General features: G+C 36.3%; 1 protein-coding gene across 1 annotated transcript; it reads right to left on the reverse strand.

The window, feature by feature from the left end:
* Window positions 1-1,098: 1,098 nt before the first annotated feature.
* LOC100251356 (uncharacterized) lies at window positions 1,099-12,425 on the reverse strand. The gene is made up of 8 exons (XM_019216977.2): window positions 12,011-12,425; window positions 10,666-10,728; window positions 6,099-6,854; window positions 5,819-5,953; window positions 4,790-4,873; window positions 2,880-2,939; window positions 2,715-2,801; window positions 1,099-1,694 (listed from the first exon to the last, which is right to left on the reverse strand). The coding sequence occupies exons 1-8, from the start codon at window positions 12,305-12,307 to the stop codon at window positions 1,389-1,391; spliced, it is 1,788 nt and encodes a 595-aa protein (XP_019072522.1). The 5' UTR covers window positions 12,308-12,425; the 3' UTR covers window positions 1,099-1,388.
* Between the last annotated feature and the right edge of the window lie 383 nt (window positions 12,426-12,808).

The following is a 12,808-nucleotide window of genomic DNA, read 5'->3' on the forward strand; positions in this document are numbered from 1 at the left end:
TGGAAGAAGATCTTACGATTAGTATACTATTCCCAACCGTTGCCAGTATCATACATGTAAAGTTTGAATTCCAGATCCCCTTATATTTTTGAAGTGAATGGGTCCTTAATTTGCATTACCAAATAAATCTCCCAACTATCACAATTTCTTGAATGATACCATTTTTATTTTTTTTAATAAATGGTATGATGAATAATTACTATTTAGTATTTACTATATTTGTTGAAAAATCATTTTGATGAGTCAGCATTTTTGTTATGAAAATTATTTTTATAAGTTTTGTAAAGTAAAGGTGGAGTTGCAACAAGAGGACATCAAAATCCTAATACCACAAAAACAATTTTCTATTGTTAATGACAACATAAAAAAAAACATATTTGATAATCAAAACTTATTTTTATTTTTTTCTTAAAAATAAAAAATAAGATATTTTTTATCAATAGTCTTTTAATTCTTTATTTTTTTTTTACTTATTTTATAAAAACTGCTTTAGAAAATAGTTATACTAGCATATAAAATAATTAAAAATAAAACATATAATATAAAAATAATTTTAAAATATATTTAAAAATATTAAAAATATTTCAAATTTTCAAACAGTTCAATAAAACATCGAAAAATAAATTTCAAAAACCGATTGTTAAAATTATTTCTCAAAACTATTTTAGAAATAAGTTACCCAACCAAGGCCTTAGTAGTTTCGAAATTTGTTCTTACAATCACTTTTGAAGAATATTTTGGTTCAAAATTTTATTGAAAAAAAAAAAAGAATTTTCGCGCGTTATAAAAGCGTATCGTACAAGAGTTTAACAATAAAATCATAATACAGACTACAGTGGGTGAAATTAGTGAAAAAGAAATAAACATTTACAAACTCGTAAAAATATTTAGTGGGTGGTTGATGATTTAGGCGGGAGCAACCAAAACATGGGCGGTCGCACCTTTCCCTACGTAACCTTCAAAGTAGGCAAAATGACCCCCATACCCTCAGTCATCACCTGGAATTTCAGATTTATCCCTAGGACCCCCACCATCATCTACAAAAAACAGAGTGAACAAAGAACAAAGCAAAATATAAAATAGACAAAGACCCAACTGTTGGCAAAGAGAATCAACTCTCCCATGGTATTATTCTCTTTGATCATATCCTGAATCTAATGGCTGCCTTTGAGGTTTAACTTGTATAATATCCGGAATTAGCCTTACTGGTAAGCATTTTAGACAGGCCGACATTTGTTATACAAGTTGAGAAGGGAGTCTAGTTATATTGCATGTACAAGAGAACCCTAGGAAAGCACCAAGACACACCAACCTTGAGCATCAACCTGGTGCATTCTTACCAGTTGCCTGACTATTGACATTAAATTACAAAGCATCAGCTGCAAATCCTACTCCGTAACCTTAGTAGATCCAGAATTGTCACCAGTTTTAGCAGATGCAGGGTTGTCTTCGTTTTTAGGCTTGCTGAATGATTTCTGAGAGTCCAAGACTGGCATGTATGGTTCAGTTGTTTTCTTCAAGGCTTCCAGCTTCTCAGATTCACGGGGACTCACTAGCTTCTTCTCAACATCTTCAAACTTGGCAGTGGCCCATGGTGCTGTACCTACACTCCTGGCAGAACTTGGACCATCATTTAATGTGGAAATCTCATCTCTGGGAGCATACCAGTTGTTACCACAGGCAATGCACTCCAACTGAAACCAACACACAGTTTGAAAAAGAAAAGGTCAATAACCACTAGGAAACAATTGCAACAGCATTATCTTACCAACAAAAATGTTAAGTTACAAGACCATCTTCAATTAGAGCCTCTACAACTAACTCCACAGGTTAACTGCCAAACAAAAAATGGATTCATATGCAGGAGTGCACATAAATTATTGACCTTTACGTTTTCAATTGAGAAAACAGTTTCATTTATGATTTGAGTTCTTTGAATTTTCTAACAAGGGTAGTTCTGATTGCTTCATGTTATTTTCCATGATCATGAAGTTTTACTCTACCCTCTCCAATAATCCATATAAGACACATTCAAGCTTATATGATGCTTTATTGCAGTTACTCATGAAGAGTTGTACTCTTTTGGCATCTGTTGGACCTTCCAGATACCCAGCAGAAGTTGGCAGACAGAAGCTCCTTTCCAAACAAATGGCTACCCCTAATTCATGCATTGAGCATTCATGATACATAATTTTGTTAACCTTTTCTTGTTATTTTATCCATCAAATGTATTTTACCTTATTTAGTACAATGAATGACCAGTCAACATGACTGTTCTACACTGTTAATGGGCCTAATTTAAGTTGATGAGAATTTAAAGGCATAATAAAATATAGTTATAGCCATTAAACCTAGAATAATTTTGGTGCTTGAAATCTAAGATTCAGTTTAGTATTAGTAGTATTCAGCTATTGGATTTCTATGGTTTTCTTAACATGATGAGAAAGAACCACCTAGGTAAATATGGATACTGCATACACAACATTTGCAATTATAAACATAAGAACAGCATCAAAGATTCAGAAAACACATGTATCTGGAAATCAAGTGTATGGGCAAGTTCAAAAGTAGAGAACAAAAACCAAAACACTGTCTCTACAATAGACAAATATGCTTTTTTGATGGTGTACAAGCATGTTACTAACACATGATACATAGAGAACATATAACATAATTTTAAAAAGTTGAAGTGTAACAAGAAGAAATGCAAGAACCTGGTAGCGGTCTGCATTTCCTGCATGGATGATGTCTGTTACACCCACTTTTTTTTCCTGGCATCTTTTGCAGCGAGCATCGGTCATCTGAAACCCAAGAAAAAGAAATAAACAAAAACACTAGGAAAGCCAAAAAGAAAAATCAAGGATTAGAAAGAGAGAAACCTGCATTCGCTTCAACTCCTCAGGCTCCTTCTTTGCTGTTTCTTCTGCCGTTAAACCCTCCTAAAGCAAAAATAAAATCAGTTACAATTATAATGCACAACCCGAAGACAGAATTACATATTATAGATTGAAATAGGCCTGGTTAAGTTTATTACAGATCACATAAAAGTACTAGCAAATATTTATCACAGTATTGTTCCCGTTGTTGCAGAATGCCAAAAAGTTGGAAGTTCATATCTGCTCCTAATGTTTGAACTCTTGAAGACTAGAAAGAAAACAAATCACCACATTAGTTTTGTCTAGTGTTCAGAATTGCAACCTACGGGTGGATTGCCTATGATTCCCATTGATAATCCAAGATATCTGTTCATGTGTTAGGGTTGAGTCGATATGCCAAAAATAGCTATTAATGTTCACAAAAATATTTGCTTCCCCGACACATTTAATAGTTTGTAATATTTTACACATTTAATAGCCTGTGATATTTCAAACATTTAATAACATGATATTTTCCCTGTATTCTCTTTGGTCTTTCCCATAACATACAAAGCTTTACTCTAGCTACTAATTTGGATAACACAACTAAGTTACTATGTACAAGTAGAAGCCCCGTAATGGATGTCGAACCTAAGGGACATAACTTTGAAGTTGGGGAAATGGAGAGTCAAATGATACATTATCAACCAAGGAAAATTTTTGCTTCAAGTTTTCATTTTCTATAAATTAATAGCTTCATTATATGGTTCCTTTTTTATATAGCCTCCATTTCTGTACCAAAGTTTCCATACTACCAATTTAACCTACAAGTTTTAAGTTGTTAGGCCGTGGGCCAATAACGTATTTCTATCCTATTTGGGCTAAAACCCTGACAATTCCTAACGTTCAATTTACAACTAATGTTTTTAAAAAGAATCCTATATTTTGGTCATTTTATAAAGGTGCAAAATAGAGCAAAATTGATAGGAATGAATCTCTAGCATCTACTCAAAAAATAAATGAAAGGAAAAAAAAATCAGAAATTACTCCATCAAAGGTATTTAGGTGAATTTGCAGTTCTGAACATTGAGGAGTTCCCCCACCTCTAGAATGTCCATCCACAAACTTCCAGTACTAATTTCTACATGCCTATCTCATGTTCCTTTTTCAACAATCAAAATAGTTTTAGATTTCTGCTTGGCTCCTTACACAGTTTTTTATTTTTATTTTTTGATAGGTATGCTTGGCTCCTTACGCAGTTACACAGATTTTTTTTTTTTCCCTTATCAGACTTCAGACTGGTTTCTTATCTGAGCACTTTGGGATTTTTATTTCTTTCATAGGCAAATGACAAAGGTTGAATTCTATGCAACATATCCACTAAAACAACAGAACAATCATGCAAATAACCACCTAAAATCGAAGGTCTCTTGAGTTCCTGGCAAAACCCTTCATCATTTGAACACCTTTTGAAAACTACTATACTAGAAACAGCGTGCAAAAATATTTTATTTTATTTTCTTCCAGAGAAGAACACTGTCAAGAGAAAACAAAAACATCCAAAGAAGTCTTAACATTCATGAAGAAAACCGAATAAACAACAGAAACCTTCATAAAATCTCTTCGAAGGTCCTTCACAATGAAAGAACGACTAGCAATGATAAAGCTGACTTAAGTACAGGACTAGTGAGAATTCCAATATTGCAAAAGATCCCAATATAATACATCATATAACACCAGAGAATCTACAAAATTTGCGACTTCAGCAAAAATGCTGCTGCTAATAGCATAGTCATTATCATAATAATGTATTATACCCTCCACCACAAGGCCAGCAGACACACAGATAGATAACATTTCCCCCAGTAGCAGTTTGTAATTGAACTGCAGAAAAGTAATAATTGTGCAAATAGGACCCATTATAGACACCATACCTTTAACTCATTAGGTGACATGTTTAGTATTTTTGAAGGTTCCAATTCTCCATTTAGTAGACGCCTGGCTAATAGTGGATTGTTCTGTGAGAAGGAAAAAGATAAGAACAGACATCAATGTCTTACAAAATATGACAACAGTTGCAACAAATAGTAGGCACATAAATGCCACGATATTCTTCCAAAATTACAAGATTTCAACTTTTTGTTGGTTTTAGAAAATTAAGATCCCATTTGATTCACTACTTAAAAGCCAAACACTTTTTTACATTCTAAATAAGAGTTAATGCTGCAAATGAGTTTAATATAGAAACCATGAAAATATTGCTTCTCGTACAAGTTTCATTCTAGCTTATATAGAAAGTTATTTTATGTTCAATGAAACTTTTACAATATCTATATTACTCTTTGAAAATATGACTTTGGCTTTCACTTCAGCTTCTAGCTAAAGACAAACAAAAAGCTAATCCAAAAAGGGCCTAAACACTATATGAATATACTTTTGTCCTAAACTTCATTATCTCTTAAATATATTTGCAATAAAATGAGACGAAAATACTCTGATTATTATTTTGATGCATTTCATAGACTGTTGAGCATTAAGATAAAGACCATAATAACAATTAAAACAACAACAATAATAATAAACATCGTATCAACCTTAGGAGAAAAAGCACATTATGCCCAATGCGTATACCTCTCCCTTGATATTCATAACCAACGTTGATTGCTAAGAATGAAAACTATAACAATAAAATGAGAGAATAGAAATTCATCAATTTGGGAGATGTGTACTTATTTAGAAATGACTTTGAAAAGAAACATATGTGTATTATAAAATGTTCGGAAGAAGTATGGTTTTAAATTTTGATAAAGGGTAGTAAAAAACTTCACACTTGTGCAAATCCTAAATAGTATAGTTAATCCCTCATGAAATAGCAAAAAAGAGTCAATTAGTGATTCCGTAGGTCCACCCAAAATGTATGTCCTTGTGCATAAGCATATAAACAGCATACAGCCTCCCCTAACCTTGAGATTGAACACCAACTGTCGCATTTTTTGGTTGTACTTCTGGAAATCTGAAGAAAAAGCATCTTGTGATGCTTGCTCAAGAGCAGTCACTGCTGGAACAGCAGCATCTGGCCAGATAAAAGATCTGCCAGCCTGGAAACACAACAAACAGAAACATCTCAATCATATCAATAGCTTTGATATTTTCTATTCACACTAATCATGCTATTGCACAGAGAGACCTTTCTCAAACATTTCTAAAGGGCAAACCAAAATGGAAAGGAAAAATGTATCTTACAGTAAGACTCTTTGCGTCAGATCCATGTGCAGTTTCTGTGCGGTTATTATCACTTGCATGATCACTGTCACCAGATCCACCTTTTTCTTTATCATCTCTGTGCACATCATCATCAGAACAGCACACTGACTGAATTCCTTGAAGAAGCTTCTCCAGCCATTTGTCACGATGAGTTTCTCCAGTTAATGCCTTAAAGTTCACTAAAATAGTGCAGTATTCCGACATGTTACTTGTACAGCTCCCTGGTGTTTCTGGCTTTAAATGTTGGTCAAATCTGGTTGTTGCTTCATCATCCCTTGTAACATCAAGAGGTGACATATTCTTTTTTCTGAGAGTCCTTTTGGATTTCGTCTGATCTTCCTGCTCAGCTACAACTTCTTCAATTTCAATGTCAAAAAGTTCCCCCAAACGGGATCGTGTTTTCTGAACAAGAAGATCAACTTCATGTTGCAAGTTATCTTCATAGTCTTTATCAGTCAGCCTCCAAAGTTTCCGCTCCACTGTGTCATATACCCTTTGAACAATAAAACCAGGAAACTGTTTACGATTTGGGAGTTGCTTATTTAAAGGAACAAAATGCACCACACATTTGTGCATTACAGATTCTGCTGGAACCTCATCACGGTGGAAACTGTAAAACAGCTCCCTTGTATCACTTGATTTCCAGCTTCCACCTCCTTTTTTCTCAGCCTCCTCAGGACGATAAAACCACTGTCCAGTTACCATAATGCTTCCCTCTCTAGTCTGAGTAATGTCCTGTCACCAGAGCAACAATTCCAAAATACCACAATTCAAAATGGAGAAGAGACAACAAAGAATTATACATACAAACAATTGGATTCCAAAAGGAGAAGCGAGAGCACAAAATGTGTTTCTTCATCTAAATTTCTTTACCCCCTCTTTTGGAGTTATTTATCTTCTGATAGTAGCATCTTTCATAAGACAATAGCATCATTTCTCTCCTTTCTGGTTCCACCACCTAGTTTATCACCACCGATCCACTCTTTTCATTCTTTTCCATCCCCCTGATATACACATCTAAAACATACATCTTGTATAATTTCACAATCCTACAAGTTACCCATTCCACCCTCCCAAGTAAGAAAAAAGGAAGGAATTAAGTCAACAGTTATTTGATCCAATTTACAATGTTCATAAATATATGTTCCTTTTTTGAAACAAGTGTTATCCATTACAAGATGACATGACCACATCAGCTATATTACTACATTCTTTGAGCAGTGTATCAGACACACCTCAAACGCATAATACACCCACGATCCATGTAACAATCTTGCACCAGGAGAATGGTATGATACTTTGTGATCTTCACAGGATTTATCTTCATAAAGGTCTCTTTTCTCTTCTTTTTTTTCATTTTTTGATAGGTAAAAGATAGAATATATTAAAAAGTGAAAATGGTGCAGCCACATACACAACGAAGTATACAACCCATGCCAAAAGGCTAGAAATAGAGGGAGAGAAAAAAAAAATACCAACCATCCCAAACCACAAAAACCTAAAAAACAACCAGACTTCCTTCTAAGGGAAAAAACACTTAACACACCAAAACAAACCACTAAAGACTAGTAGGAAACAGAAGACACCCCGTAGACCATCTGGGACCCAAAACCCGCCACCAAGCTTCCAAATGAAGAGAACAACCTCAAAGAGAGGGAGCACATACCCAACTACCTCTCCCCTTTCCCTTGGACAAGAGCGGGGAGCAATTGTAATTGACCAAACATTCTAGTTTTCTGATCTTTCTCTCCAAACGAATATCCAAAGGCGATTTCTTCTTTCCCCCAACAATCTTAACTCCAAGCCCTCTTCTTGTTTCCAATTTTTTTAGAACAGGGTTGATTTCCTTCTCAAACTCCATCATTGGTAAACCCAAAAAGCTACTAAAGGCAACAAACTTACCTAGGAGACTACCAAAGCCCAAATTCTCCTTATCCGCAACCCTACAATTCCCCAAAGCATTGCTAGCCTCCAAACCCTCTGCCATAGCCACCATTTCATTACCCAAGGGTGCCTTTTCCACGCTATCTGTGAGATCCACCATCCTCCTATCTAGGAGCATCAAGCTAAGCGGCTGGAGACTAGAAACCTAAGACCCCCAGGAAGGCCCCACCTTTGCAAAACACTCCTCTTCAAGAAAGGGAAAACCAAACGGAGAAGGAGAAGAAGAAGGGGAGGCAAACCTACCCCCGAAACAAGCCGCTTCTGCCACCAAAACCTCGTCTATTCTGAACTCTCACTCCATTGGGCCCAGCAACTTCGCTTAAACAAGGGGATCTGCCTATGACTCCAAGGGAATGTCAAAAGTCCCCACAATAAAGGGGCTTAAAAAACCATCCTGGTTCAACACAAGCTCATTCCCAATGGGCTGCTTCACCAAAATAGGAAGGGACGACCCAAACATAGAAGGCCTAGCTTGACTCTCAACTGGAGCCTTAGAAGAAACGGCTAAGGCCTGACCCAAAGAGAGGCCCAGGCTTCCATCACTTCCCACGTTGTCTTTAAAAGGCCTCAAGCCCGCCTCCAAAAAAGGCCTAGAGATCTCCTTGTTGACCAAATTTGAACAACTCCCCCTTGAATTGACTTGTATAGGACATGTCTCCATCGCATCCCCCTTAATGTTGCAGGCCTGCAAACCTTCTTCCTCATGGCACCCGAAGCCTCCCTTCACTCTCCCATCTGCGCGTGAGAAACCCTCCCATCCTTCCCTAACCTCTAAACATGTGGGGTTCTCTTTGAAGACACCCTTGACACCCATGGCAAGGATTCCCACCACAATTGGAAGGTATTAACATGGCCCCTATCCACAACCATCAACCAGTTTGGCTTCTTACTCCCACCGAAATGAACAAGCAATCTAACCCATTTCAAGTAACATCTCTTCTCAATCTCCTCATCCACCATCACAAAACCCCCACAAGCATCTCCTAACCTCTCAAAAAAAAAAATTCCCTAAAGATGAGCCGGTAAACTTAGCACCCTCACCCTCACCACACCTCCCCGTCAGAGGCACCTTCTCTAAGGCACCCAACTTCTACCCCACAACAAGACATTTGCAAATACCTTCCCTCAAACAAAATAGGTCCCAACCCCATGACTTTTTCAGCCTCAAAAAATTCTTCAAACTCAAGAAGAATTGAGATTACAAATCGCTTTTTAAACCCTAATAAATTCAAGTCCAAAGCTTCGGTGAGTCAGAATTAGGCAATTGGGCTGAAGGACAATCCCAACTCCCCACCAAGCAGCTCTCGTGCGACTCCAAATTTATGAACACCTCCTCTGTTTCACTCTCAATCCAAATTGCTTCACTCAAGGCCCTCTTGCCACTATTCATAAAGACCTCATTGAGGATTTTAGTATGATCTAATGCAATTAACATGGAGTTGAAAATGTGGATTATCAACTTGTTTTTACATCAACTTCTGCCCCTAAAAGAGCTTTCAAATGCATACACCAAATCATAAATCACATCATATATCATTTTCCTATTGTCAGGTATCATAAAGTACTATGCAGAGTCAGTAATTTTCTATTCCATGTTTACATTTTTTTTTTTTATAAGTACCATTTCATGTTTACATGACACTAGTAACATGGCATATTGAAAAATAAGTATAAAAACAAGTAAGAATCTGAAATAGGAACATACTGTAAGAATGAAATAGAGAAAGGGATGATCAATTTCATGAAAAAATAATAGAAAAGAGGCAAATATAAGAACTCTCGTATCAATGTGATACATATATGAAGATTGAAAACTAAAGTCCTACTGAACTCAACTTAACAAATTATGATATATGAAGAATTTCTGAATTCCTTTATTGATTTATTCGGTACACACCATACACATATATATACACAAATGACTGAATAAGAAAATATCAATCTAACTTGATTCTCTCCTAAAATTAGGAAACTGAATCCTAAGGAAATATCCTAAATGATCTCTCCTTTTTTATTCCTAAAATACTTTCCTAAATTAAAACCATAACTTTGAATGCCAAATTTCAACAATATATAAACTCATTATATTTTTGATAGGTGATCTACAAACTACATACAAGATAAGCTTCCCAAGCTTTTAACTACGATTTTTTGAGTTCCAACGTCCAATCAATCCACTAACAAAGAATGTTATGCCAAAATTTTCAGGGTCCATGTCCTTGACTCGTACCATAAAATGAATTATGGCCATATATACAAATATAACCAAATATTTGTAGAACTAGCTAATCTTTTAGAGCACTATAAGAGGAATTCAAAGGGATTCCCAGACCTAACAATATCCAAGCACTGGAGGCTCAGATGCCTAGAAGCAGCTGATCAGACACAGTGTTCAAAGAAAACTGCCTATTTGGATATGCTCAGGTAATCAAACTGTGGGCTATACTGTTATGAATTAACCAAGATGAACCTTACAATAGAATATGCATGTGAAATGAGATGCAGCAAGAGGAAGCAGTAAGAAAGCATGAGGACAGAATTGAATTACAGATGACCAAGTATCATACAGAAATCCATAAACTTAAGTTAACAAATCAATCACCTTAATAATTGCCACATAAGGCTTTTGCTTTTCATCCTCAGGAACTAAAAGCACAGGATCTTCCTGCACAACCATAATAAAATGATATCAAAGTAAACAAGAAGTGGAGTATAACTTGACAAGTAAGATCCTTTTTTTAATTTGTTTAAAAAATGGAGCAATAATAACTACTGGGGCCCAAAAATCATTGAATCACATGGATGCACATTCTCAATTTGAAGCACTTAGAACTGAAATAGACACACAAAAATGTTTAAATCAAGCATTATCAACTTTATTGAAAAGACGAATGATGATTATTGCCCTGCTAAAGATGATGTTCAAAAAGGGAAAAACTGAAAATCCCAGGTGAACTTCATGTTAGGACTGATGGATTCCACCCAAGATGTTACAAGAAAGAGTATCTTTTACAGGGGCATGGCCTAACCAACATGGTTGTGGAGGATAAACCAAGTCCCGGTGTTGTCCTTATTGCAAATAAGGCAGTCGATTCCAAGCTACAAAGCTAGGGTGTGGGGAAGATGTGTAAGCTGGACATTGAAAAGGCTACAATCATATTAGTTGGGACTCCACTAAGTTATTGATGGAGAACATGGGTTTCAGGCAAATTTGATTGCTTGGATCAAATTCTGTATCCTATAAAATCAAATTCTCCATCCTGGTCATTGTCCCCTTATATCATTGTTCCGTTCTAGGTTTCCTTTAGAGTTGTCAAAGTTGAGAGAAGGGGAACCTCTTTCTTCTTTCCTCCATGGCCCGCATAGGATCTTGTGCGCTTCTGACGGAAGTGTTTTCCATTTGAGAAACTATGTGGGGGGGAGGTTCTAAATATTGAGCGACAAATGCATAGAGGAAGGGTTCTGGTTAATAAAATACAATAAGGTAACAAAGCAAAGCAGAAACCCAAGCACCTGTTCCCAAAACTCGATTAATAACAACAAAACCCCAAAGCCAGTTGAACCAAAACCCTAAAATACACTGAACTCTTCACCTATCAAAACCAATTACAATGCGCACAGAAATCACCATCACTACAGCTCGCCAAATCGATTTCCACTAAAAACTTCATAGATGAATGTTATTCCTTCTCAAAAAAACACAAAACACAAAGATTCAACCTTGCAATTATCCTTCCCACTCCTAATTCTTCTCAGGAACCAAATAAATAAATAAATAAATAAAAATCCGAAACATTGCCCTCCCCTTTCCGAAAATTTTCAAATTTTCCAATTCTTCCTCCAACACAGGAAAGAAAGGAAAAAAGAAAACCCCAAACCCGGACCATCAAAACCCTAAATCCCACCAAATAAAAAACACGCCACAAACACGAGTACAAGAAACTCACCAGATCGTATCGGTTTCCATCGAACTCGAAAGCCTCGTAGTGGCTCCTCCTTCCTCTCCCCTTACCCGAAACCCTAACGGCGTCTCCAATCGGCTTGGCGTCCTCCTGGGGTGCCTCCTCGTCCCCGCTTTGCGTCTCCTTCTCCCTCTCCTCTTCCTCCTCTGGGAGCTTGATCTTCTTCCTCCTCCGCTGCCTGGGTTGCTGCTTCTCCATTTCCGGAGAATGTAATCGAGAGGGGGGCTGGGCTTCGTCTTCGTCGTCACTAGTTGTGATTCGGGCGATTCGGCGGTTGCCCATTCAGCGTGTGATGAGTGAACTCAAATCGTGTGTGACCGCCAGGTGGCAGGGGGAGGTGGCAGGGGGAGGTGGCGCTCTTATAATCCGCGCCCTTGGCGGTGCTGTTGCTTTCTCGAAATTTCCGATTTGCCTCTCTCACATTAATAGAAAAATAAATAAATAAATAAATTTAAATATCATTATTATATTATAAAATAAAATAATTTATTTCCATTTTCTGTACTTACATATATATTCCATATTACTGCAAAGGGTTTTCTACTTCTTAATTCAAAATTTGATGGACTTTTATTTATTTCCATTTATATTTAGTGATGACCAAAATTATTTATCTTTATAAAAGATTCATCAAACACCTATAAAAATACATTATATAATGTATTGGTCTAACACTCAGTGTACCAAAAATAATAAAATACAACATACAACTATAAATATATATATATATATATATCAAATGCCTATAAACACAAACAACACAAATTTGTATGTAGAAATTTA

Source organism: Vitis vinifera, chromosome 2 (genome assembly GCF_030704535.1).
Source record: "Vitis vinifera cultivar Pinot Noir 40024 chromosome 2, ASM3070453v1".
NCBI classification, from domain to species: Eukaryota; Viridiplantae; Streptophyta; class Magnoliopsida; order Vitales; family Vitaceae; genus Vitis; species Vitis vinifera.

Coding starts and splice junctions, on each gene's coding strand:
- LOC100251356 (XM_019216977.2), bottom strand. CDS start 12,307: ATGGGCAACCGCCGAATCGCCCGAATCACAACTAGTGACGACGAAGAC. Junction 5,954..6,098: donor CTGACGCAAAGAGTCTTACT/GTAAGATACATT, acceptor TTGTGTTTCCAG/GCTGGCAGATCTTTTATCTG. Junction 4,874..5,818: donor AGTTGGTGTTCAATCTCAAG/GTTAGGGGAGGC, acceptor TCCTTCTCACAG/AACAATCCACTATTAGCCAG.